Raw genomic sequence first — 27,695 nt, forward strand, 5'->3', positions numbered from 1 at the left:
TCAAATTAATCTCATTTGGATATACATCATCTCAAACTAAATGTTAAAGAGCAGTCACGCAGTCACAGACATCATGACTTCAAGTGTTGATGATCTGGCTTTTTCAACCTTAATTTCACTGTCCAATATGATTGATACTGTAGAGTGAAGACAAACCTTTTGGGTGGATTTCCCCTTTAACGAGGATGGCCACGTCCCCTTTAAATTGAGTTCCGTTACGTCATGGCGTCAATGCGGAAGTATGTACTCAGGAAACTAGCGCCGTGTGTTTACAAGTGACATGCAATTTGGTAAGTGTAGAGTTCGCTTTTTGAATGAGCCCTTCGAACAATTCGCTTAGGCGAACATTTCACAGGAATCTATAGAGAAACCGATTTACTTTTGTCATAAAATCGTTACTGATATTTAAATGAACAAGTAAGCCAGCTAGCTCCGCGCTAGCACCAACGGGATCTGAGCTAACTTAAGTTAGCCAGCTTTGTTGCCAAACCAACGATAAGTTTCGGTTTCCTCGGTAACTGTTTGTGGCATTACCACTTACTGTTGGGTGATAAGCTCGGTAATTGATAGTCTTAGATTTGCTGACATTTCTATGGACGCCCTGTTGTTATTTTTTTATTTCAGTAAATCAGCGGAGTTAAAGCTGGAGCTCTGTGAGGAACCCCAACATGTACCCCCGCAGTGCTGCACCGAGGGGGCGGTCACCCTACAGTAACGGCCTGTACCCGCCATCCCCCGCGCCCCCGTACTACGATTACAACCACCAAAGCATGGCTGCTGTCAACAGGTGAGGCAGGAGAGATCAACTGCGATGTTTTGCAGCTAGACATCAGAAACATCAGAAAATGATAATAAATTTACAAAATGGTTATTTGATGAGCGCTTTCATGGCCTGTGTTGTTATCTGTTGCATGTCTGTTTGGTAGCTTCTATGCTCCTGGACTAGAGAGATTGCCTGCATATGAATGGAAGCCCTCACCATTTCCTTCTCCAGTCCTTCCTCCTCGCACACCAACTATGACCAATGGGCGCAAGTACGTCATTTTACCATTTATTCATGACTGAATAATGTCTGTGTCATTCTTCTTTATCCTAAAGCTCACCTTTGTTTCATGAACATTTTCCTGTAATACATCATGGGAGATTTTGAATGGAAATGCATGAAACCTGCTCAACATTCTGAGTTAATAATGTAATGTATAAATACTTTTTTGTACATATATGCAGGGTCACTAGTAATCATCTGTTATAGGGCAATGTGACCTTTTGCAGATTTAGAAAACCTTGGAGTGTCGCTGTCTCTGAATATTTGCTCGTACCAGACTGGAATGTGTTGTCAAAAGAGTGGACGGGGTATCTTGGAAACACCTTAAGCACTCTCTTTATGACATTGGTCTGTTTTCTCTTTAAAGTATAGTAACTATGCTTGCTATTATAAGATCATTAAGCTAATTCAATGTGTCACCACTCTTGTGCAGAGTCTGTTTCCCGGTTCAAGTATTGTGGGAGACATTTGTGAATGTAAAGGAATGTTTAATTTGTGCCCACAGCTGGCTTTAAAGGGCCTCACCTTCCTGCACACTTTTCATATTAATGAGAACAGACTGTGTACAGGTAACTACAAGATATCTTTTCACCTGTTTCCTTTGGTTTTGTGTCTTTTAGGAGGCAGAATGATGAATACAGTCCCCATGTTGTGAAGCGCCAGCGCCTAGACTCCTCTCCTCACCCAATAATTGGCTCCCCTGTAATTCAGGCCCCTCGCCCTCATCGTCCTGGCGATGCGGTGGCGGGATCATCAAGATCAAGTTTTGATCGCTCTTATCCGAGCTCACACTCGAGCCCCCACCCTCAGGTGCCTGCTGTCCCAGAAAGCTCAAGCAGCCTGCGGACCTATGCTAAGGACAAGGTACTGTATATTCAGATGTCTGTAACCTGTAGCTGACATACATCAAGTCTGACTAGTGTGCATGCAGATGTGCTTGATTTAGTCAGTGTGTTTGTGCCCTCAGTTGAGTGGTCAGATGGTGGACCTGTTTGAGGCCTGCCAGCAGCAATCTTCCGATTTGGCCCGGAAGGAGATGTGCCGAACTCAGCTGCAGCAGGACATACAGCGTGTCTATGCAGGTGTGCATGACAGGGTTTGTGCAAAAACGTGAAATGCTTAATTTAAGCCACTGTGTTTTAAAGGTTAGGAATATACTTGAATTTGAATACACTCCTTACAAATGTTTGATTTTGAAATAATGATTTTGACAATTCAGTGTTTCATGGACACAATCGGTCGTGTCAACAAAACTATATTCATATTTGAAATGAAACCATCCTGTCCTGTCACATATTCGTTTGTCTCCTGATATTGAAATTATAATTTATTAATGACGACTTCGTAACAGATGACAAAGGCATTGTGAGTGTAGAAAGTTTTGGTTTTGGTTCCTTGAAAGTGCTTGAAATGTATTCAATGTAAGTGGTACGAACTCTTATATGAAATACACAGTCACACTCTGCGTTGACTTTCTGCTGTGATTTTTATTTATTTTTTGGCAGTGGGACGACTATACTTGACTGGATCTTCAATGAATGGGTTGGGCTGTCGGAGCAGTGATGCAGATCTATGTCTGGTCCTCAAGGGAAATGTGAGTATCTCTGATTATCTCTGTGAATGTCATCTAAAATGTATGTGTGTGTGTGTGTGTGTGTGTGTGTGTATAATCATACACTTCTATTTGAATGTTGTTGTGTTTCAGAAAAGACAGGATCCTATTCATGTACTCTCTGTGCTCCAAAGGCTGTTCAAAACACTGTGTGAGTAATGATAAAACACATTTTTGAATATCACATCATTTTATAATAATTGATTGTCCTCCTAGTTGGGAAAACTCTTACTTAATACTCTCTAACTTATACTTCTAACTCAGCTTTGCTGTGTATAACCAACAAGTTTTACCTTAGTTTCCCCCCTCCCATATTTAAGTTCTCCACAGACCTCACTAGGTGGAGCTATTTACTCGCTGGACGAAGAGTTTCAGCTTTACAGAAACTAAAACTACCATAAATCTCATGATGTTTGTTTTGATCCATAGCATACATAGAGAGGACACAGCTGATCAGAGCCAAAGTGCCGATCCTCAGGTTCAGAGAGAAAGGCAGGTGGGAGCAAAGCAGTCGTTGAAGCCTGTTTTTACTATCTCATCAAGTCAGAAAGAAGTGTTAATATAACTGTTTTCCTACTGCTATCCTCTACAGTGATTTGGAGTTTGATCTGAATGTCAACAACACAGTGGGCATCAGAAACACATTCCTCCTGAGGAGTTATGCCTATGGTGGGTGAGATGGTCACAATACATTGATCTCTATGGCAGCCTCTTTTTACAGTTCCTCTGTGTAATTTTAAGTCACCGGACTAATCACGTTGCATGTTATTGCAACCTCAACCAGTGCAACTATTAGGAAGGAATACAAAACCGTGTCGACCTGTTGTGTTTGTGTGGCCTCTCTCAGCTGATCTCAGGATAAGACCCATGATCCTTGTTGTCAAGAAGTGGGCACGGCACAACCAAATCAATGATGCAAGCAAAGGAACGTTAAGCAGCTACACGTTGGTGCTGATGGTGCTGCACTACCTCCAAAGTGAGTTCAGTGAAGTACAGATAAACAAGTAATTCTCATTTGTACGTATGACTTCTTGTGAATTTCATCTTATATGTTTGGTTTCTTTACAGCTCTTAAGGAACCGGTCCTTCCCTCCCTACAGAGGGACTACCCAGTAAGTGTCTCCATTGTTTCTTGCATCAGTTAGCTGTTTGTCTTTACCTTCTCATTCAGGTTAATCACAAGAGGTGAATGTCCAGTTTCAAGTCTTCCTTTCCAAGTCCTTTTGTCATCTGCCTTAATTTCAGGAGTGTTTCAATCCATTAATGGACATTGACATAGTGCCAGAAGGACCCAAACACATCCCCTCCTACTTCTCAAGAAACCAGTCCTCTCTGGGAGAGCTGCTTCTGGGCTTTCTCAAATACTATGCCACTTACTTCAGGTATCTCCCAACAACATCATATTACTGAGTCTAATGTTTCAGATGCACCCATGCTTCTTTTGCCTGCTCATTTTCTTGCTCCCATTCCTCATCTCCTGCTCCTCTAGCCAACTTCTTCTCCCTCTCCAGTCCCCTGTCTCACCTCTTCTCCCTCTACCCTGCATCCTTTTCTCTGGTTTCATGTTTCTGGGTGAAGGACAGGAGCAGGTGGGACCTTTGGCCTTACACAGCACCAACACGAAATACCTTTATCCCTGTGTTTGCAGTATGTGGGTTACCTTGCTGCGGCACAGTCATAAGGTTGAACTAAAACTCCCCATTTTACATGATCAAATACTCAAACAGGTCCCATGTTGACCTTACATTCACCTCCAAGCTCCAAGACTTCAGAGGCTGAATAACAGACAAGAATGTGAAATGTATTATGTCGACTCTCAAGTCTTTGATACATTTTAATTGTCCAATAAGAATGAGTTTGCAGAACTGTTGTTGCTTCTCACATTATCAGCTGCTACTGTTGTATCTTTGGTAAAAATAAGAATGTTCCATGTTCACATTATCTTTCCCAAGCATGTTTTGATTTATACTGCACTGAATTTCAGTAAAACCAACTGGAAGGTGCATGATCTGAATAAACATCACCTTTGTTTGTTGACAGGAAAGGTTGCATATTGTAGTTGGTTAGCCACAGGTTTCATCCTTGAGGACCTTCGTCATTGTGTGTATTTTTAGTCTAATTAGCACTAAATGACTATGTTACTTTTCTTTTCTGTGTCTTGCAGATGGGATAAGCAGGTGATCTCTATTCGAGAGGCCAGAGCTCTGCCCAAGAGCAATTCTCAAGAGTGGAGAAACAAATTTATTTGTGTGGAAGGTAAACATTTTAGATATGCCACCATTTACAACCAGAGTGTCAATGTAAGAAATGGCACGTAGCCCAGCAAGGCTACATGTTCAGTGAGTGACACCAGTTCCTTGTGTTTCAGAGCCATTTGAAAGGAATAACGTTGCCAGGGCAGTCCACGAGAAGATCAAGTTTGAGGCCATTAAAGCTCAGTTTGTTGAGGTACATGCCAGTCCTGATAACTATGCTCCCTTCATATTTTCTTTCTTTCTCCAAGTTGCTGTGGGCCAGCTATGAGTTATTCATAATCCCCCTGCTTCTCGTCTCTCTATTTCTGTGCAGTCAAGTCGGATACTACAACAAAGGAAAGACCTGAACTCCATCCTCCCAGTCAGAACCATCATTAATAAGGAGTCATCCAGGAGATGAGGGATTCCTCTAATAAGACGAGCTGACGGGAGTCTTCTACCTCAAGACAGGCCTGTCCCCAGAAACAAAGAGAGACCTTTGGGATGTGCTGAGAGAAGAGTCCTGCTGCCTCTGCACCTCACAGCAAGGGCGACAATAGGACTCTGAATGCTCCAGCTGACTAGGCCACAAACTGGATTGTATGTCCTGTGGCAGTATGTTTTGAAAATCCTGAACTCACTTTCAAATGCTTTGCGGAGTTTGCCAATCTTTTGTAATTACTGTAACCACCGGTTAAAACAGTTATTTGTGTGGTTACATGAGAGGGCTCTGAAATGATAATCCAGTCACTTAAACTGGTGACAGAGGGATGCTGCATTGAGGCATAATAACAGTCAGTGTTTTATTAGAAGATGATTGCTGCTACAAAACCCTCTATCGCAATGCACATATAGTTTCTTGAAAGAAGTTTAACTATACTTGACAACATATGAAAAGACAAAGTGATACCTGCAGCCTGCTGATATCTGAAACTAGCTTAAAATGAAGCAATTGTATTTATGTTTGACTGTTTATTTACTGGTCGCAAAAAAGTTTTTCCCCTTGCCTCTCAGTTCTTGTTATATCCGTATTGCTAGAGCCATACTGCACAAAGTTAGTTTTAAAGATGCCAACGATTTGTTTCTGCCACACGTGTGTACAGTATCAATAGTATATTGTCTTGAGCCCATCTGGACCAACTTGTAACATAAAAGCCTTTTTTTCTATTTTTGTAGGTCAAGTAAAGCTTTGTGGATTTGAACAACATAGACTTTTTTTCTACAGTTGCATTAAAGGCCCTCTGCTCTTCCATCATCAACATCTTTACATTTATGAGCTCCTCGGAAAAACTGAGTTTGTTAAGCGATGTTCAAGTTGGCGTCATTATATAAGTGAATCTGGGCTGGATATTCCTGCTTGTTTGTCATTGTTCCTGATGTGTATTTTTCCCAGACTGGTGTCAGGCCCACATTGTTTCATTTTAGTTCAGTGTTTACTGACGTGGTATTCACTCATTCTTGGTTCGCTTAATACATAAGTTATTTGAGTTATACAATTGAGTGTGACTGTGTTTTTTCTTTTCTCTTTCTGTTATATTTTTCCTCACATCTTTTTGTAGATTTTGTACATTACTGACTTTTAAACATTTATTTGAAAAAAATTAAATCTCTCAAGATATATGACTGTTTACTTTATATTTTTTGCTCAGTGTTAAGCCCACTGAATTCTTAGCTATTTCCAATAGAAGTGCCAAAGTCCTATTAAATTGTACACTGACTTTCAGCTGGCGTTCATGTTCAGTAGTGTTGGTTATTTTGACAAAGTGAGGTTCGGTGGCATTTTTAATTTTATGCTTCTGAGTTAATTTCTTGTGCAAAATGCTGCAAATGTCCATTCTGGTGTATGGGATGTAAACAGGACTCAACAATAAACACTTGCTAATGCATCACACAATATTATGTTTGATCACCTTGCAGTCAAAGCTGGAGATTTTATCCACAGGAACCGATCTCATCTGGAGCAGATATTTACCATAAGCACACACACTAGCCCATAGATCTGACATTTGAACTACAGTGTCGTTTTGTTTCTTGCAGTTTACCAGCTGTCATCTGGAGCTCTCACGTCATTGAGTACCTTATAGGTTCTTGTGATTCATAGGACTTGATTACAAAGACGGAGTTGACTCCTGGGTGTCTGCGTCTTTTGTGTTGTGTGTTGACTGTTTTTTCTTCTGTGGTTTGACGCCTTATTACGCCTAGTTTTATGACCTCTGCATAGTGCCAGTACGGCTATGGGGTGGTTACCTTGCAAGATGTGCGTGTGTGGCTCTGTTTAGCGTTGCCACATGCAGCGGGGCGACCGGGGGTAGTGTGGGTGGGGGGTACGGTTTCAGCACATGGCCTATATTTAACTCAGCAGAGGGGATTTTGATCTTAAAGCCACACCGGCCCATTCAGCTGTTAGCCGCTGGCACAGACGCAGGCAGTGGTGTTTTTTTCCCCAATCTATAAGAATCTTTTTATGATAAGTTCACAATCTAACATCTTTCTAGAGTTTGTTGTTGGTGTGCTTAAACCAAGACTCAGTGTGACTTACCCTCTCTCACCGCTTTGCCCCTCTCTTCCTCCACTCCCCTCTCTTCGTTCCCCCACTCCGTCTATTTCTGTCCCACCGCTGAGTCAGATGGACATCTCCCAACTTAGAATGACACCAACAGGCAGACCAACTCTTCGAAATCACAGTGGCTGAAAACATCAAGAGGACTTAAAATAAACAAAAAAGAAATAACAGTGGGGACGTGCAGAGAAAAGAGAGGGGAGATATTACCACGATGGAAGAGTGTGAGAGTCTGGACTCGGAGATGACAGATCTTCAGGAGTTTCAGTGTGACGCTTCAGAAACCATCAGCCAGGACGACGAAGACGAGGTGGAGGAACTGCAAAACAGGTGCTCTACTCATTGGATCTTACAAGCCGAATAACCTAACCTTTTCTCACTTTGTGTTTGGTGTCTTGTCTGCTGGAAGATCTTACAATTAAATGTATTGAGTTCTGTTTCTGTAGGAAACCAACCATTTCTGGGCTTCTTAGCCCACATTCATTTATCTTTAAAGACAGAAAAGAGGTTGTGTCTCAAATCTGTCTGGAGAGTGTGACTTGACAAGTGACGCAAAGAAGCATCGCATTACCTTCATTGCATATATCAAATGATCATCTGCTCTTCGACTCATACAAGGATTTGCCAGTGTGGGACTGTAGGAAGCGCTCTTCTGATATTTGAAATAATTCACCATCACATATATTGCATGTCATTTATCATGTTCCATACTGGGCGCTCTACCTACCCTGGCCATGTCATAAATAGTAGAGGACACTGATATGTTGAATGTATCCGGGAAGGCTAGGCATCTCTTCTCTAATATTACATGAATGACGCTCTGGGGCGTCACGTTGCTGCAACCCTGCATTAGGCCAGCTGTATTCGTAGGGACAGCTCAGGAGAATATCATCATTATTTTTTTCAACTCATCACTCACACTGGCAGCTTGGCACCGGACGCCCCTCTAATGCCGGAGATCTACGCCCCTCAAGAAATCATCTTGAGAACAGATCAGTGGGTGTTATCGTGTTTTCATCTTAGATTTGCTATCTTGCCCCAGGTGCAAAGTGTGAGTGCGGCACATCCAGCTCAGATAGGTTTTTTATTTGATTCATTGGTTTGTTTTCTGCTTGCATTTCCATGATCTGTGCCAAAGGGATCTCCTCTTGCAGTCAGTGTCTAATCATGCCCTTCACAGCCTGCTCTCCTTCCCCTAACTCTGTCCATTCCACTCTTCTCCAGTCTGCGAGAGGTTGTGCAGGACCCATCTGTGAAGCCTAAACTCCAGTGCCTGATGGTGGATCCGGCGTTCTCCATGGTAACTGTTCAGAGCGAGGACAGTGGTATTGTTTGGGAGACGGCCTCTAGCCGCTGCTCTACACCTTGGGCCTCTGAGACCAGTTCCATCTCTGAAGCCTACAGCATGGAGGGATCTGGAGCCGCAGGAAAGATCACCATCGTCTTTGATGAGGAGAAAATAATCCGCAGGAGGACGAGGTCTGGAGGACGGAGCAGCAGGCTGGGGGACAGGTTTAGCCGACCTGGTAGTTCAAGATCGGCTTCAGCTCTGGGAGTGGAGAGACCTGAGATGGCAGAGGTTTCGATTCCCAATGTCAAACGGGAGACAGCTGAAACAGAGCCGGACTTAGAGGATATCAAAAATAAAGATCAGCAGCTGTTTAGTTTGATTTCAGAAGGTTATGAGATTCTCAACATCAGAGTCCCCTCCAAACTTCCGACTGTGGATGAGGAGGAGAGCACAGACCTGCCGGACAATTTGTCCTATTTGGACCAAACTCCAAAGATCAAGTCCCGAAAAAGTCAACAGAATCATGTCCTGCCAGAGGAAGGGGAAATACTGGATCATCAAGAGGTATCAAATTATTGATTTTTTCTGCCATTTAAGAGAATTGTATGTATTAATTTGTCTAGTCAAATGTGGTTTTAAACACTGAATTATCCTCTCTAGATTGACTTACTGTTTGTGATCATTCCACAGGCCTCGGAGCAGGACTCTACTCAGCTGTCAGCTGACACTGAACTCAGACGCACACCCACTCAGAAAGAGACCACCGGCGACATAGACTACTTTGAGAAGTTTACCCTGGTTGATGTGGTCGTTCCTGGGGAACAAGCTCCAGAGCTGCAGGAGGAGACAGAACGGCCTGCAGCAGAGCCCCAAGTAGAGGAGCAAAAGCCTGTTAAGGAGACAGCCAAAGACAGCCCCTCTGTATCAGAGGACTCCTTTGTCTTTGTTACAGATGTGGAGATAGCTGGAGAGCACCTGGATGAGGTCTTCTACGGCGAAGGAGCTTCTGCTGGTGCAATGCAGCAGAGAGAGGATGATGAGGCAGACGATGGAGCAAGGATGAGAACAAGACGAGAGAGCCAGAGATCTGGGAAGGAGAGTGGTTCAGTGTTGTTTGGGAGTGAAGAGACCACCCTTACGCCCATCTTTATCTCCTCTGGTCCCCCTAAGATCATTGATCCCATTTTGCTGGAGGAGCCCACCGCCATGTCCTTCATGTACTCAGACCTTTATGAGGACGCTGTTGGCGAGAGGAGGAAGAGCGACGGGGAATGCTCTGAGGCAGAGAGTGTGGCATCTGAGAGGCGTTATAAGAGACGTTTGTCAGACTCAGAGGAGGCGGATGGATACCTGGAGAAGTTTACTTTGAAGGATGAAATTCCTACAGTGGAGGTTCAACCGGAGCCAGTGGAGGATAGTAGGGGGGGCAGAATGATGTGGTCACAGAGTAAGTTTGAAATGACAGGATGTCTAACAAGAGTGGTCAAAGAAGAAGACAAGGACAAGACAAAGACAGAGGAACCACAGACGCAGGAGATCAGTGTTGGAGATAGGACTGAAGATTTAGAACCAGCAACATTTGAAGAGAAAAAAGAAGCAGTGACAGAAACAGAGAAGGAGGAAGCACAACTCTCTGTGGAGCCTGAAGAGTCCACTGTCAGAGAAGCCTCAATTCAAGTTTCAATTCAGGAGTCTAAAGAGAGAGAGGATCCGATGCAGGATAAGGAAGTGAAACATGAGGTAAAAAGAGAGCAGACTGAGCCTCCTCAGAGCAGTGCTGATGAACCGCCTCCTAAAACCGAACTGATGGACAGTAAAGAACAGAAAGCAGAGGAGAGTGAGGAGCATCAGATAAACGTGCCAGCTATCATTATTGAAACTGAGCAGCTATGTCAGACACAAGAAGTGGTAGAAAAAACAGAGATTGAGATTGAGGAGACAGCTGTGATAGCACCTGTAAGCAAAGAGGAACCTCAGATCATCACTAAATCTGAAATGCCACCAGAAACCACAGAGAAGAGTGCGCCCGAGGAGGCAGCCACTGACACTAAGATGGTGGCTGCTGATGAGAAAGTAGTAACTGAGGTCACAGCAGAGGCCTCAGCTGAAGTGAAAGAGCCAGAGACTGCAGAAGAGGAACAGCTCACCTCTGAACAACTAGAGACATCAGCTGAAACGTCAAAAGAAGCAGCAGAAGTCGCTCCTGAAGATGTTGCACCCGTCGAGGTCATCACTGACTGCGACGCTGCAGTACACGCAGTAGTGGAGGTAACCGAAAAGGCGGTGGATGAAAAAGAGATCCAAACTCAAGTTCAGATTGATCTTCAGGAGGGAGCAGGTGTTGAGACAACATACATTCAATCAGCAGCTCCTGAAGCAAAAGACGAAGCTCTAACAGAGGAGAGCCAAGTGGCAGAGCTTCTCCCTGAGGCTGATCAGGTGTCAGAGGCTAAAACTGAGATTTCGAGTGAGGTAGCAGAACCTGTGATGCCAGAAGTAGAACGACATGAGATTCTTCAGCAGAATCAACAAGAGGATTCAGTAACTGAGAGTGAACCGGATAAAACAAATCTGATGCCTGAAGCCGAAGATCCATCACCCACAGAGGACACTGGCGCTGCTCTTCAGGAGGCAGCGAATGTGGGTGATGAGTTAATCCTTCTTGTACCCAAAGGACAAGCTGTGGAGATGGACATAGAGATCAGTACAGGGTTGGAGAAGCCCACAAGTGAAACAGCAGCTCTCTTTGAGCCAGAGTGTATCGTAGCACCGGAAACAACCTCAGTATGCCCAGAGACTCCTCAGGCACCAAATGAAGAATCAATGCCGGAGCCTCACATAGAAGTAAAACCACAGTTTGTTCTAAAGGAAGAAGCACTACCTATAAATGAGTTAGACGATAGGTACCCTCCGCCTGCACCTGTGGAGGAGGAGCGGAAAACGGAGTCGGACTTTGAAAAAGACGAGGACATCTTTTCCCCTCTGAGGAGCTTTACTCCCCGTGAGGATTTGTCCACGCTGCACAGAGAGGATGTGCAGTCAGAGGCAGCCGATATAGAACAAAAGGCAGAAATGCACGAGGTGGAAGAAGCCCCAGTTACCACTATTGTTAAAGAGGATGAAAGTCCAGAGATTGAACTTCACAGAGAGGATGTAGGGCAGGGGATGGAGCGAGATGAAGCAGCTGCAGAGGCTCCGGAGGTGACTGTTGAGGAGTTTGATTATGAGATGATAACTGAGCAGGATGCAAAAGAGATTCCGAAACCTGAAACACAGAGAGATGCAGAGGAACTGAAGCATGAGTCTGGTCAGGAGGAGGAAGAGAAGATGGAGAGGGAGGAGGAGGAGGAGGAGGAGAAAGTCTTTGATGTGTCCCCAGAAGAAGTGCCCATTGAGGCTGACTATGAAATAATTGATGCAGAGGAGGAGGGTCAGGCCCGACTGGCTGCTGAGCTGGAGGGGATGGACTGGTTCTGTCTCACCTGCAGCTGTCTGCTGTCAGAGGACGACTGTGCGTCCGGAGAGCATCGCAGCCACGAGGTGACCGCTGTGGACAAAGTGTATGAGGAGATCAAGGTAATGTGATTACAAACATGCTTTTATATTTCCATTAACATTTGTTCTGACTAGATGATGAGGGGTGTCAGAGCTGCTTAATAGCTCACCTGATTTAATTGTTTACCTTGGCTAGTACAGTAGCTTAACTGCAAAACTTAATTATAATGAATTTATAACTCTCAACTTTCCTTATTGTTTTGCTTCACTGGCTGTGAAGTAAGTAAATGTGCAGCAGTCACCATTTCTCATTAATAAATTATGTGGAAATTAATACAAAATTATAATACAGACTTTAGTAAAATGATGACTAAATATGGAACATAGGGTGTAGCAAAATGTTGAAAGTAGATTTAAAGAGCCACCTACTCAAATTGATTATTAATGGATAATCAGCAATGATTATTCGTTAATAAATAACAATTAATTTCTGTCTTTCTTGGAGCAAATATGCATATTTTCCCAAAATGTTAAATAATTCATTGTCAGATCAAAGGTTTGTTTCTTTTTGTTCTGTTCGGCCTCAGACACATTAATTAGAGAAAGCTCCTCACTCTGCTACCAGATACGTATTTCAACAGGAGATACAATATCAATGTATTCTTTTTTTTCTGTAATCTGTGAGGAAATCTTCTACACGAGAAATGATTTATTTTGCCATGTTTTAGATAAACAATCACAGTAAATTATCTGGCATCTAAATCAAAGGAAAGCTGGAACAAATGGAGAATGGACGCAGTGTCTCCTGATCTTTTTAGCAGACTGCTGCTGAAGCGACACAGCATGATGTAATCAAATAGCAGCTCATCATCGTTCACTTTACCAGCATTATTACAACACACAGTTATGATCATCATACCCTTTCCTGGCATTAGTTTGGGTCATCATGTCATAAACTGGTCATAAATAAGTCGGCTGTAGCTTTTCCATTCATGCTCTCCCACTGCGGTCAAGCGCATTGAATTGATGTGATGTAGTGCTCTGTTTTGATCGGTGGAAAGGTCCACTGTGACATCATCAAGTGGAGACTGATATGTGATCTGTTCACTCACGCACTGTTCTCCCTCGCTGTCCCTGTGGGTCAGCACAGGGTCAGCCAGCTGCTTTTTAAAGTCTTTATTAATGTTATAGCCCCTTCTAGCAATCCAAAAGAAAATCGTCTTGTTGTCTTCTGCCATCTGATGAGAGTTAACCTCCAAGTTCACAGGAAAACTTACTTTATTGAAATAATTAGAGAAAGCTCCTCACTCTGCTACCAGACACGTATTTCAAAAGGAAATACAATATCAAGGTTTTCCTTTGTTTTCTGTAATCTGTGAGGAAATCTTCAACATGAGAAATGGCTTATCTTGCCATGATTTAGATAAACAATCATAGCAAAGTATCTGGCATCTAAATCAAAGGAAAGCTGGAACAAATGGAGAATGATCAAATGTCTTCTCCAAATGACATTCGAACCAGGTTTTGTGCAAGTGTGAATTATATTCATGTGAAACACTGACAGCTGGACTGTAATAAGACGAAGATCAAAGCTATAATGCAGGTCTGAGTTCAGCACTAAGATGTGCAGTCTATTCAGATACTCCAAGAAGGGGAAAATCAATCCCGACAAGTCGACCAAAACAACTTAGCAAAACTGCCTCCGGTCCAACTCTGCGAGCCAGAATGTGCACTGCGCCCCTACACCTCTTCAGACATGGATATGTGCAAGCATGCTCACACATTCTTCCTTACACACAAATCACACATGCACAACACACACACACACCGACTCTGAGGGAGCCGGTCAGCCTCACAAGGAGCAGGGAGTGATAGCATGACCTAGTTAAATATGAGTTGTCGGCTTTCAGGCGTTGACAGGGTATTGCCACCGTTCCTCCGCCTGGAATATCTTCCCTGATGATTCCCCTTAAAACTGCACAAGGCACCATTTTACCTGAAGATTAACCTGTCTTATCAGTCTAAATAATATATTAACAGCAAAGAGCATCCATCTTCATGAACACACATTTTGGATATCTCCAGCAGTGACATTTGTAATATCCAGCTTGAACTGAAACATTTTTAAATGGATTCATCTATCTTTTCAAACAAAGCAGTGTCTTGTTGTTTGAGTGGATATTGTTAGAGATATTTCACCTACATGTGTTTTGTTGGGGTTTTTTTTGTATCAGGAGAAGCTGAGTGACTGGATCTCAGAGCTGCAGGGGAGGTCAGAGAACATCGAGGACCTGGTGTCTGAGCTTGAACTGGCCTACAACTCTGTGGAGGTAAACCAAGCTGACTGTGCGATTCACATTGAACACTCGATAGTACCATAGTTCTTTTTAGAAAGCCCTGGCTTCCGCACTTGTATTAACTTGACTTCTAAACGATTTGTGATATCACAAATCATGCTCATAGGCCCACCTCTTAAAATCAGATTTTCAATTAGGACAGAGAAAATGTACACTTTCAGCAATGAATGTTAAAAAAATGAATAAAAAATAAATAAAAAATAGCCGTCTAGTTTCAGATTCTGCACTTACATGACATTTACAGTGAAGCTCAAGCATTCAACTGTAGGGACAAGAGGAGAAACAGAGGGGGACGTCATCATTTGACTTACAGCAGTATATGAATAACGCGGTCAATTAATTATATAAAACACACCAAAACAAAATCACATTTCTAAAATGTTTGTGTGTATAACATCCTTGTTTTCCCCCCCCTCCTCTCGACCAGGACCAGTGTGTGGAGACGGAGGCAGCCATGCAGGTGCAGAATGAAGAGATGATGGCTCTGGTGATGGAACAGTACAACAACATGTCAGTCAGCATGGAAGAGGAGAAGAAGGCCAAACTGGAGCAGCTTTATGACCAGATTGTGTCCTTCCAGGAGAGCATTGACTCAGCCAAGGCCAGCCTGGAGACCACGGCCAGAGAGGCTGAGACTGACGCACGGGTGAGTCCTGAGGCTCTTAAAGCTTATTGGTCAGTGGTATCATATTTGACCAATGCTCATGTTTATATCAAGTTTCTGATGAATCCCTCTTCAATCTGTTCTCCCATTAGTCACCTGAGGACATTCTTGAAAGGTAATGTGCTTCCAGTGAATGGAGTCTGACCTAGTGTGTTTTTATACTGAGTTTGTACTAACATTTTACCAGGTAGTGATAACAATAAAGTTTGCTGCTTGACCTGCAGAACTATAACCAAAGTAGTATGCGACTATCCTGATTACTTAACTGTATGGGCAGCTATTCTATTTTAAACTCAGGATAAAAAAATGAAATGTGGTTGTGGCCTAAGGCTGAATGCTGTGGTTGTGTGGTCAGGCTCAGTGCAGCTCTGGACACAGCCATGTCAATGGAGCTGGGTCCCAAGGGACTGCTGGTGTTCGAGGACTATGCCAAGGGAAACACCTCCAGCTCTCACCTCGCACAGCGCAAGGGGATCCCAGGTAAGTCTAAAATAAACGTATCTTTCATACAAGAAGTCTCATTTTGAGTGCATGTATGCAGCAGTTATGAATCATGTATGTCTCCTCGTCTGTGTCTCAGTGCCTCAGAGGCCTACGCTGCAGCCTCAGGAGCCAGGCTCAGCCACCAGCGCCAGTGTCACAGTTTACTGGAAAGTCAACCCTGGTGACATCATAGACTGCTTCCAGGTCTACTGCATGGAGGATCCACAAGGAGGTAAATACTTTCAGGATGGTTTTTACATTGGAAAATGGGGGACAGTGTTTAAGGGTTTCACTCACCTTGTACTTACGATAAATCAATGTACCGTCTTGAAATAAATGAAAGTTAGTGGACAATTTAAATTCACCAGTTGCTCAGAAGAGATCATTTCCTCAAAGTGAGTTTTTGAGTTTCTGAACGCCCACGTATAAAAAGTGCGTGTGTTGTGGCTGCTGTTGTCCACAGCTGTGTCAGAGGAGTACCGTGTCACGGTGAAGGAGAGTTATTGTGTCCTGGAGGAACTTGAGCCTGACAAGACCTACAAGGTGTGGGTGATGGCTGTCAACTACACCGGCTGCTCTCTGCCCAGCGAGAGACTTGACTTCAGAACTGGTTAGTCCACACACTGGAGCTAAAGTCACAGCACTAAAACAAGTTTGTCTGATGAAACCTGCAAGCATCATTGTAATTTCTTACTGCTATTGTGAAGGGAGATTCAATGGATTGATTTCAACAGTCACTGTTCAATGGTCATTTCCGTTAAAGTGCAGTATGTACATTTTTGGGTGACCAGAAAGAATAAATTTCTATTTATTGATCGCTTGTTGTCTTTCTGGCAGCTCCATCAGTACCAGTGATTGATACAGAGAGCTGCACTGTCATGTGGGATTCAGCCACGTTGCGGTGGAGCTCCGCAAAACAGACCCCAGAACAGAGCTACACCTTGGAGTACTGCCGCCAGTACGAACTGGAGGGAGAGGGGCTGAGGTGGGTGTGAAATAAATAGACAAAACACACTGGAAGAGTCATTAAACTTTGTAATTTATGACACTGACCATATAATGTAGCCAGTCAGTTTGGTTTAAAATGAACTAAAAGTTACCTGTACATGCCCCTGACATTAAATGTTTAGACAAAGTCACTGTTCTTGCCCAAATCTGTCTGGTCAAAAGTCTACAGTGTAACATTTTGATGAACCATGGTTTATTCCTCGTAGGTCCATCTCAGGCATCCAAAGCTGTGAACAGAAGGTCGTCCTGCAGCCCAATGAGAACTACCTGTTTTACATCAAAGCTGTGAATGAGGCTGGAGCCAGCGAACAGAGCGAGGCTGCTCTTATTTCCACCAAAGGTAACAAAACACGCTTAAATGTCTGTGTCTGTGTAACATTACACAAATACGTTAATATTCTTTTCTCTGGCCTGTAACTGTTTTCAGGCACAAGGTTCCACCTGCTGAAAGCCTCAGCTCACCCTGCTCTGGAGCTTTCAGAGGACCAGACCACCCTGCACTACTCTCTGGACGCATCTGAAAACACACCATCTGAAGACAGACAGTGAGTTCGGTCAGCTCCTCTCCACTCTTTGGAGTCCTTTTAACGAATACGTGTGAATCGGAGTTTGTTGTGATCTCTAGGTGTCCATCCATCCTGGGTGAGTTGCTGCTGGCACAAGGACATCACTACTGGGAGACCATCGTGTCAAGAAGCGCAGCTTACAGGCTTGGAGTGGCATACAGCACAGCCAACAGAAGCAGCCCCCTGGGGGAGAACAGCCTGTCGTGGTGTTTGCAGTGTATTCCTACACCATCGGGGTATGCATAAAGCATTTCCAACGAATTTAATGTACCTCCCATCAGCATTTTGGTCTAAAGTCTTTGCTCACCTTGTCTGTCCAGCTGCAGGTATCAGTTGCTCCACACAGATGTTCAATCCAGTGTGTTTGTGATTGACATGCCTGAGCGAGTGGGTACTCTACTGGATTACCAGCTTGGTCGTCTTTCTTTCTACAACGCCCAAAGTGGTCAGTTACTGGGGACTTTCTGCCACCGCTTCACCCAGCCGTGCCACCCTGCTCTGGCACTGGACATGCCGGGTAGCCTGGAGGTCAGCATGGTGCTGGAGGCGCCGGAGTTTACCAAGGACAGCTAGCTCTGCTATCTGCCTCAAAAACTGTTTACAGTTCTTGTTGGACAAAAATCCATTTGACTGATGAAATGACTATTGATAACCACCAAGGACATAAAATACAACGTGAGTAAAAGCAGTTACACACTGGCTCCCATTCTTCTAAAGACGCCTCGATGAGAGATTTGTCTTTTTAGTGAGATTGAACGTCATCAGTGTCGTCCCTCATTACAAAACTATTCTTTTTCTGATTGCACAGGAATTCCATTCAGAAGTTATTTATTTTGGTAACATAAATTAAATTGTAAATATCGAAAACTGAGGCAGTGGAAGAGAATGATGATAAGTGTGAAATACAAATGGATTGAAGTTCAGTGCCTTGATTTTTTCTCACAGGTGAGTGTCTTTGTGTTTTGTGTCATCAGGGGAGGAGGGAAATGTTGTGGATCATGTTTTTAAATTTGACCATCACATTTGCTGCATATGATGTGTTTTGTACTGTTTTATTTGACTCATTATCAGTTTTCTCCTCTTTGGTTAGACCTTCATTGACAGGTATTTTGAGTATCATTACTGAGAGTTAAAGCCTTTCGTCACTGAAATATGGAAATATACTGTAGCACTTTTGAACTGTGTTTCATATTGTGAATTTGTGTAAATAACTTTTTAAACAGATGTGTTCACTTCTATATTTTGTTATGTGCGACACACAGTGAGTGGGGATGCATTGTTTTCCTTTTTCCTGTCCTGTAAACTGATTTTAACGTCCGAGCTGAATGAACATGTGTATTTTTCTATTTGCACAAATGGACTGATAGTTTGTTTTGACTCAGCTCATTAGCTTTCTTTCTAACATACATTCACCACTAGAGGGCCTCAGTACTCCATTAGGTGCAATACTGGCTGAAATGATCTGTCCTCTATGATACAGACAAACTGGCTGTTTTTTTTACAAGAAATCACCTGAGCTGAGATAGGTTCCACTCTTTACAACTCGAGAGCAGCAGTGCAGTGTCAAATAAAAAGCATCCTGAACTATAACTATTCAGTTAGTCTTGACAAACAAAAAAACCCCAAAACACTACGATAACATAATAGATAAACATAAATCAGTTCAAGTTTTCTGTCGTTTTTGTTTACCTTTAACCCTATTGGCATGTATTTGTCATTGCCACTTTACACTTACTGCAATGTAATATAATGTACAGTATTATCAACCTAAACATGTGTATGAACTTTGATGCACAAATAAAATGTGGGCATAAATGTGAGTTGAATGGGTTAAAACCTCACTCACAAATGGCCGCAGCCTTAAATCAGACATTTGAGCTACCAATCTTAAACACTTGTGCAAAATCCATCATGCACATAGACTTCCAGATTACTTTTTTATGAGTTGCTACTGTATATTTGGGAGCCAGACATGGTTCTCCAGAGGCCATGTCATTTCACAATGATTACATTACTGTTATTCCAGGCACGCATAGCTTTTCCCGTCATCTCTGACACCTTTACTCATTTCTGGGGATACAGAGAGAGGAGGAGAGGTGAAGGGAGAAGAGGAGTGTGCAGCAAACGCACAAACGCCATCATTGGAACAGCTTCTGGCTCCCCATATGATCTGTTGGACTGCTCAGCTGGAACCTGAAGGAAAGCTCGCTGAAAGGTGACAGCTCATTTTACTGGAACTACTCTTCTCTGACGTCCTGCGGTGGATAACACCGGGTTGGAACAAATTTTATTGGAGCTGAACCTTGGGTGGATTTGATTCTGTTACAGTGGAAATTTAGCTGCAGACTGGGAAGTGTTTTCTCGTCTCAACACTTCAGCAGCTCTTTGGCACCATTTCTAATGATTCATCAAACATGTATTGTTCTAGCCCGTAAAAATAGAACAAAATGAAGGCAACAACTTGCAAATAAAAAGAAGCAAAGATTATGTTCATTTTAGTCCAAAATTTACAACAGAAGCAAATGTGCAATTTATTTCCCTTTAACACGCCCATTAAATAGCCATCTGAGAGGAGCCTCAGCAGGAGTCTCTCCCTCACGTGAGCGATGACTTTAACAATATCTGATGTCAAGTATGCATCATTTCCTTTAAGCTTCATTACTATTTTTTTCCATGTCAAGGGCCAAAACCAAACAAAGGGCTTTCTATCCTCCCAACATCTAAACAACCGATCACATACTCGGAGAGGTGGAGAAAGTTTATATCGTCTGTCATTATTACTGGAAAAACAAGTCACCCGATAGCACGCCATGCTGCACTGGCTTACAGCAGCGGTTCTCAAACCTTTTCTGAGGCCACAATAAGTGCATGCCACCACCTCCAACCCAAAACTTTTATCAATCAATTACAAGAACTTGTGGAAACAACTGATAAAATGGGATTCAGGTTTAATTCAAGTCAACTAAAGGTCAACAAACTACATAAACTGTATTCATACAACTTAGTTTAACTTCATTTAATGAAATTATATAAAGTTATATATGTATATTTTGCCTTGAAAAAAATAGACAGTGGCCGTGTTTGGTTTATCATATTTGTATTTCAATATGAAGACAGTTGTTGCCAATAATCCACAGAGAATGAACAACTGTAACAGAAGAAAAGACACATCATTTATGATAACGTATGACAACATTTTGACAATCGTACAAAGACACTTGCTGTCATGAAGGCACACTGCACCCATATGGTCCTCACAAACCTGTTGTAATCCACCGGCAGCACGCGCACGTGCGCACAGATGCACGCATTGCACTAATGAATGAATTAGCTTAAACATATGTGGTTTTAAAGGGAATGTAACCATGAATTCATCTTTTGGAAGTTGCAAGAGCCCAAGTATCTTTACAAGTAATAACACTTTGAGACTGAGACACAAATGATTAAAGTAATCACATGGAACAGACACAGATCAGTAATATATGATTTGTGAGGATAGAAGGGAACGTGACAGTAAAAAAAACCAAAAACACAAAACAAAACAAAAACAAACATGGCAACTCACTCACAGTCCAATTTCAGCTTTTAGAAATTCAGACGGTAAAACAAAAAAAAAAGGCAGCTAATGAGACGCACTAAATGGATGAGGCTTCAGGTGTTGACTGACTTAGCACAGCAAATGACAACACAGCACAAAATCATAACAAAAATAAATGTTGTACAAAAGTGGTTGTGGAAAACCATGGCAAAAAGTGGTACAAGTGACACGGAATATTTAGAAAGAAACAATAATGAAGACACACTGGTTTCTGGTAGTCCTTGGGAAAACACACAAACACATTAATCCAACATATTTTGCATGAATAAGTTAATACAGTGTGAAAGGCCCTTTCATTACCTCAGTGATTCTAGCAAAGACTATGAACAAGCTGATCAGCCCTATTAGAGGAAACCAGAAATAAATTGCATTGTTTTTAATCATGAGACTATTTACAACTATACAAGCTATACAAAGCAGAGCAGGTAAGAGCAAAGCAATAAAACTAACTGGTTATTTCTGTCGTCATGACTGCATACATACTGTACATACTGTACACAAGGGACGCGTGCTCAGACGGGTGCTAAAGGATGTGAGATGCTCCATGATATAGCACAGAATTATAAACTAAATAAACAAAATACCTAAACGAATCGGTGCTCTGGCCAAACACTATTTTACTTGAGTGACCAAGGTATCTTTAACTCAGTTATCTCAATAACCCCAAGAGGCAGGTGAGGACACTTGCTTTCTGTGGTCTGTCAACTGTAGTGTGATTAAGAACAGAAAAGTATTTTTTTACAGAAAACAAAAAGAGAAGTGTTAAAAGAAAAAGGGACAAGCGGCCCGCTCAAATGTCAAACAGTGCCACTTCTCTTCCCTGCTGGACTTTTCATTTTGGCTTTCCTTTGAACTTTCTGCGTCTTTCTCATCGAGCACCTCTTCACAGCATTCCATCCATGGCACAGTACATGCACTGAACTTTTATGAAAACCTCACACATGCACTTTCCCTTCACTTTCAAACTAACATCTTTGAAATGTATCATCATTATCTCGCAGTGAAATCGTCTCTTTTATAATTATGTGGTCATACTTCCCTTAGTTATTTTCCATTCAAGTTATAGTTCAGCTGGATGACGATTTTTGGATTTCAGTATGTTGAGCACCTTTCATCTACAGGCTGTTTCTTCTCCATTCATAAGGCTGGATCAGGGTTGACAGGTCAGGGCGTTAGGCAGGGGTAGAGTTCTTCTCACTGGCCGGACTGGGTTTGGGGTCTGGTCTGTGGGGTTTGTGCTGAGGGCTGCTGCGAAGGTTGTCATCCATCTACAGTACAGGATGTCCAGTTTAGTCAGACGACACATGCACAAGCATAAAGTTATTTGACAGCGATTCAGAGAGAGACACTTTATGTAATGTTTAGTCCAGCTGAGACTGTACCTGCCAAATGCAACCATGCAAAGAAGATAAAAGGAAAGCAGAAGCACCTTCTCTATCAAGTTGGACTCTTTATTTACAAGCTGCGTTAGTTTCTGAAGGTTGGCATCCATTGTTTCTTGAACAGGTGGGGGAGGACCTGTAGAGAGAAGATGCAAGGGGAAACCCAGAGAAGAAGGAGATAGCAGAGAGTCAGTGGAACAGGAACAGTGTTAAAATAAAAGCAGTTACAAAGAGTAAGCATGCTGTGAATCAAAGACGTGAGAAGAAAGAAAGTGCTGATGATGTTAGTTTCTTTTTTTTTTGCTTAAAAACCTTCCCCTTGATCATTCTGTGTAGATTTCCCCAAGCTCAGGCCCTGATACTGTAAGAAATTCCAGTGTGCGCAGTGATCTTACAAGGGTGGTCTGAGCTGAAGTAGACTGCGAGGATGTTGTCACAGAAGCCTGTGATGTTATCCAGCTGTCTGAGGTGGCTCTGCAGTGGGCTACTCGGGAGACTGGCTTTGTAAAGTGGTGCCAAAAAACCAAACACAAAGGCGTCCAGACTGGTCGGCCTACAACACAAATGTATGTACTTGTAAATTTAGGAACACACAGAGACAAGCGATACAGAGACAGCAAACATTGTGTTACTCATATTGTTTACATATCCTGATAATAATTAATAATTTAGTCTAAATGAGCATAGCGAAGCATTTTCTAAGTCTGATTTCCACAGGGTGATTTCCGAAATACACTACATACACAGAGAAATCCCAATTTGCATATCAAAGTTGGCCTATTGTGTGTTGTGCTAGTTCCCTGCTTTAGCGTCACTATTTTCCTGCACCCACAAAGTTGACAATAAAAAACAACAACTGAATATTTAATAACTAACTAACTAACTAAACTAACACCTGCACGCAGCCTCGCAACCAGAAATGTAATCAAACAGATGACATTTCTGTCCCAGTCTTTCTCAGCTGTTTGTTTTCCAATAGATTTTCACCTATGTGGATATGGTCCTTCAAAAACCATTAAAGAACTCACGAGTTGCCAAAGAAGTAGTTTGCCGATCCCAGTCTGTAGGAGAGGAGATTCAGGCACTCTTTTGCATCACTGTAGATCTGAGGAAGACATTAAGAAAGCTTCACTGTTTTGAAAAAGAACTACATGGCGCAGGCACGTTTACACAACATTTTGACTGATTAATCAGACAGATCAATATTTACCTTTCCCTCCACCTCAGAGATTCTGTGCAGAGGCGCCTCTCCTTTGGTTAGAAGGATGCGGGAGAGGGCGGTGTTTGCATGGCTACTAGGAACGAGAAAGTTAAGAGGGAATGGCGAGCGTGAGGCAAACCATGGCCTTGTCACATTGGCGTAGTTTTCTGCATCCACCCAGAAAGTGTGCAGCTGTGGGACGCAAAGCATCACACTGAATGTTAACCTTCCTCACAGATACGTTCTTGTCAGGAATAAGCAGAAGAGAAAGTGTGTTACCAGAGCAGGTCGCAGTTTTTCTTCAAGTAGCGCGATGTATGCCATGGTGTCTGCTCCTTGTCTGGCTGACAGCTCATAGTCTGCATTAAACCTCTGAAGAGAAAATGTTTTACAAACATCACAGCAAATCTATTTATTCAGCTGAATGAGTTTGGGGACGGAATGACTAAGTGATTGACAGTGAGCAGCCTTCACATACAGTCGTACCTGTTTCCTGAGGAAGTTGAGTATCTGTGTAGGTTCTTGAAGTGCAGAGTTTCCACAGATCAACTCTGGGACTGTTGCTGCAAATTGAATGACAGGAAGATGAATATATTACAATTCAAGGCTATTTACAACAATTCAGTAAAATTTGAACACAACCAGACAAATCCACAACATTTTCAGCAATTAGGAGGATTAGAGCTGTCAAGTGGTCATGTGGATTTTAGGTATAAGTTGTATTGTTGCATTATCTTCAAGAGTATCAAGGTTGCTCAGAGTGGTAAAAAAATACAACCATATTTGTCAAACGTGTGCTGTATATTCTTAAGAAGTCATAGAATTCAACCACATGTGTATATCAAGCAATCCCCATGTGGTGTCTAGACAGCTACGTTATGAAATTCGGTTTTATAGGAAGCTGCAGCCCACCTGTTAGAGTTTTCCATGTCCAGTCTATCGGAGACACTGTGAGTTTGGCTCCAGAAAACTTGGCGTATGCCTGAAAGAAAATTCACACTTGAATCAGGAAAGAGGGTACAAGAAAACAGTTAGTCCATTTATGATTTAAAAGTCTGTCATAGATATAAAGCTCAAACTATTGATCCAAATGCGAAAGCACTACAGCATACCTTGTCCAGGGAAACACTTGCTGAACTGTTTACGGCTCTAATGCACCACTGTAATGTTTAAATCAAGGCTAGGTTTAGTATGATAACAATCACATAATGAAGCAGAGTGCTCGCAGCAATCAAAGTACCCTCAGTAGGAGGCTGGCACAAACTCAGATTTGGTGCACACGATGATAACACTGCTGACTTACACCTAACAGCTTCATTTACAGAAATGACCAGCACAACTACATACCAGAAAATAAAAAATAAATAAAAATAACAATAATTTGTTGATTATATTTTGAAATAAATCGCTTTTGTCTGATGAACAATTCCACACCCGAATATGTTCAGTTCACAATTATATAAAGCAGAGAAAAGCAGAAAATTACCTCACTAGAGGAACTAGAACAAGATAATATTGTGCATTGAGATTTACCAATACAGCAAATTGATTGCTTTCTGTTGCTCAATTATTTTTTATTCTCAATATGATTACATTTTCTAGTTTCATAATTCCTATTTCCTAAAATTATTTATGTATCCCTGTTTTTGATAGGTGACACCAGTGAAAATACAACTAAATGTAGGACTATTCCTGACAAAGTCTGACACATTGTACCTCATACATATATTGGTATGATGTCAATAAACCCACAAAAATGCATAATTATAACATCATACTTAAATTGTGTGCTTTTTAGGTGCCATAATTGTCAACATTAGCCCAAGTGTCACCTTGTGGCATGAGTAGTAACTGCACCGACTTACTGAGAGACAACAGCGTGATTAAAAGCCAGCAAACACCTCGACGTTAATGTCCTGACAGGTTATTACTGCCTCGGCCACCGTCCCTAGCATCCTGGCGAGAGAGTGGCCAATATACAGAGAGAAATGAACGTCGGAGCTTCAACAAGCTGACCTTGAAGGACCACATTTTTATTAGCCATGACAGTGACTTCTGACAAGCAGCGTCACATTAAGGACAGACCGTGCACTCACAGCTGTTATGTTGCCGCTGAGCCAACATGAAAATTAACTGACAACATGACTTTCTATCCTGCACACCGAGCTGAAAATGAGCAGCTAACAGGCAAACTGCAGCGGGTGAGTTAGCATGGAAGCTAACCAGAGATACACAGAGCAGCCGCAAAGAAAACCGCACAAGAAGCCTTTCGTCTTAAAAGCAGGCCTGGGTGTCGTAACCGTATTTTTCTTTATTAGAAGGAGAAGATGACATTACCAGAACTACCAGAGACTCGCTGTGGACAGAAGGCAATCCCCAGTCTCCTCCCCAGCATCTCAGCTCCATGGCAGCCGCCATGTTTTGATTCATGGAAGGAGCCGGTGACGTCACGAGGTATCTGTCATATCAGAGGCTGCAGAAGTGAAAAGATCAAAATCATCATTCAAAAGTCCTCAAGCACTGAGGTGACCTGCTAGGCACAACTGCTTTGGCATGAAAGGATAATACTGTGAAATATAGCTGAGAATATTCATGTAAATGTGTTTTGAGTGAGAGAATTCAGTTTCTAGCTGAAATCAGCTGTAATTGTTCATTCCTTGTTGAAACTTATTAAATGTTTGTCAGCTTGTTAAGGTGACGCTTTACATCACTTTAAGAGTCATGAAATTGGTCACTAGTGTTGAGTTGATCGTGAAAGAATTAAGTCATCCTAGCAATAACTCAGCATGATGCTCCTTTATGAGATGGTGCAGAAAAAAAGTAAACATAACAAGAACGTTTTATTTACATGTAACAACAGCAATTAGAAGTCCCAAAAGTGTTTGCTGCTGAGGAGATGCATGATACAATAATGATTAAAATAATAATTAAAAAAAACAAACTGTGGTCCTTTCTGTTTCTCCAAATACTTGTTGCAACGTCACTAACTCACAATTTTTAAATGAATTAATTATAATTATTACTCCTCCAAAATCGATCAGGGCCAATTAATCTATAAGCAAAATAGAAATGGACCCTCACATGCTAGTTTATTCAAACAGTCAGGTAAAGTCGATAATATTCATTCTAAAAACACAAATTTGCCCCAAAGCTATGGATGCAAATAAGGGTCATTGTGATTTTGAGCCCTTGAAATGATGTTAACAAATCATTTCACAGCCTGCAGTAGTATATCACCCTCTGTGTGCATGTTGAAAAAGGCTGTTTATCAGAGTTAGAAATGCTCATAAATTCATATTTGAGAACATGATTTTTCTAAACACCTTTACACATGTGCAAATTGTATCTGTGTGCCAATACATATACAAATACTTTAATCTTAGTATCAAGTGGACACTTGTCAAGTCATTCTAAAGTTTTATAAAGGGCTAATGCGTTAACTACATTACTTTTGAGTAAGTCTTAGTCACTGATTTGTCCCTTACTCAGTACTTTTCTCCAGTCTTGATTTCCACTAGAAATATGAGTGCCTAGTGCAAAATGTCACCAATTAAACAAATGTTCAATTTCAAGAGTTAAACTATACTTTTGATTATATGTTGATTTAATGCAATATATCATTGTTATGCCAGTAGTTTCAAGGCTGCAAAGACTAGAGATAACATGATCAAATATTCATATCAATTAGTTGATTTATACATGTTAAAACAAGCAGTAAAAGGCCTGTTTTGAAAGGAATAGTGATACACCCTATGCTTTCATGTATATAGAAGCTGTCACAATATATAACACAAATGGAACAAGTGATGAGTTCAAATTTAGATTTTTTTTTAATGTTAAATAATAATTTCTATTTTTATGGTATTTACTTATTTCCAGCATGATGTCTGTCCCTGTGCTGATAGTCCGACTTGAAGGCTGCCGGGTGTTTGTTCAGTGACTAGACATCCAGACAGAGTCGGATGTACGGTGCACAGAGGGATGGTAAATGTCTCTCTTTTGGCAGCTGAGATGATGAAATGTACTTGAGGCTAGTAGAGAAAGCTTTAAGACGAGTACCAGACATCTAACGTGAAATGTTTCCAGGATCCCGAGCCTAGCCCTCTTTGTACTTCCTTTCCCCATATTCTCCAACCGATGGAAATAAAGAAAAAGGTTTGCAGAAGCAAGATGAACAAGTTGAATTAAATTAAACTTAA

At 42.0% G+C, this 27,695-nt stretch overlaps 3 protein-coding genes across 7 annotated transcripts; 2 read left to right on the forward strand and 1 right to left on the reverse strand.

Moving 5' to 3' along the window:
- Positions 1–223: 223 nt before the first annotated feature.
- On the forward strand, positions 224–6,785 carry tent2 (terminal nucleotidyltransferase 2). The gene is made up of 15 exons (XM_030416188.1): positions 224–290; positions 625–787; positions 927–1,034; positions 1,666–1,909; positions 2,013–2,127; positions 2,551–2,639; positions 2,751–2,808; positions 3,087–3,153; positions 3,250–3,326; positions 3,505–3,633; positions 3,726–3,769; positions 3,903–4,039; positions 4,822–4,913; positions 5,026–5,105; positions 5,226–6,785. The coding sequence occupies exons 2-15, from the start codon at positions 669–671 to the stop codon at positions 5,310–5,312; spliced, it is 1,446 nt and encodes a 481-aa protein (XP_030272048.1). The 5' UTR covers positions 224–290; positions 625–668; the 3' UTR covers positions 5,313–6,785.
- A 472-nt stretch (positions 6,786–7,257) lies between these two features.
- cmya5 (cardiomyopathy associated 5) lies at positions 7,258–26,206 on the forward strand. 3 transcript variants are annotated; one of them, XR_003984014.1, is made up of 16 exons: positions 7,258–7,781; positions 8,676–9,306; positions 9,433–12,318; positions 14,472–14,567; positions 15,022–15,240; positions 15,351–15,373; positions 15,614–15,738; positions 15,839–15,973; positions 16,205–16,351; positions 16,579–16,726; positions 16,956–17,089; positions 17,177–17,294; positions 17,375–17,551; positions 17,636–17,990; positions 19,398–19,530; positions 25,815–26,206. XR_003984014.1 is itself a non-coding variant. In XM_030416183.1 (14 exons), exons 1-14 carry the CDS (start codon positions 7,666–7,668, stop codon positions 17,886–17,888), a joined length of 5,208 nt encoding a protein of 1,735 aa, XP_030272043.1. In that variant the 5' UTR covers positions 7,258–7,665; the 3' UTR covers positions 17,889–18,671. The 3 variants fall into 3 exon arrangements, 2 of the variants coding, with proteins under 2 accessions (XP_030272043.1, XP_030272044.1); XM_030416183.1 differs by lacking the exons at positions 19,398–19,530; positions 25,815–26,206 and having other exon boundaries at positions 17,636–18,671; XM_030416184.1 differs by lacking the exons at positions 7,258–7,781; positions 19,398–19,530; positions 25,815–26,206 and adding an exon at positions 8,373–8,447 and having other exon boundaries at positions 17,636–18,671.
- On the reverse strand, positions 20,396–25,949 carry mtx3 (metaxin 3). 3 transcript variants are annotated; one of them, XM_030416197.1, is made up of 9 exons: positions 25,834–25,949; positions 24,409–24,478; positions 23,983–24,059; positions 23,776–23,868; positions 23,506–23,688; positions 23,324–23,400; positions 22,691–22,848; positions 22,343–22,431; positions 20,396–22,181 (listed from the first exon to the last, which is right to left on the reverse strand). In XM_030416197.1, the coding sequence occupies exons 1-9, from the start codon at positions 25,924–25,926 to the stop codon at positions 22,086–22,088; spliced, it is 936 nt and encodes a 311-aa protein (XP_030272057.1). In that variant the 5' UTR covers positions 25,927–25,949; the 3' UTR covers positions 20,396–22,085. The 3 variants fall into 3 exon arrangements, with proteins under 3 accessions (XP_030272057.1, XP_030272056.1, XP_030272058.1); XM_030416196.1 differs by having other exon boundaries at positions 22,296–22,431; XM_030416198.1 differs by lacking the exon at positions 22,343–22,431.
- Positions 26,207–27,695: the final 1,489 nt, after the last annotated feature.

This window comes from Sparus aurata, chromosome 5 (assembly GCF_900880675.1).
Source record: "Sparus aurata chromosome 5, fSpaAur1.1, whole genome shotgun sequence".
Lineage (NCBI taxonomy): Eukaryota > Metazoa > Chordata > Actinopteri > Spariformes > Sparidae > Sparus > Sparus aurata.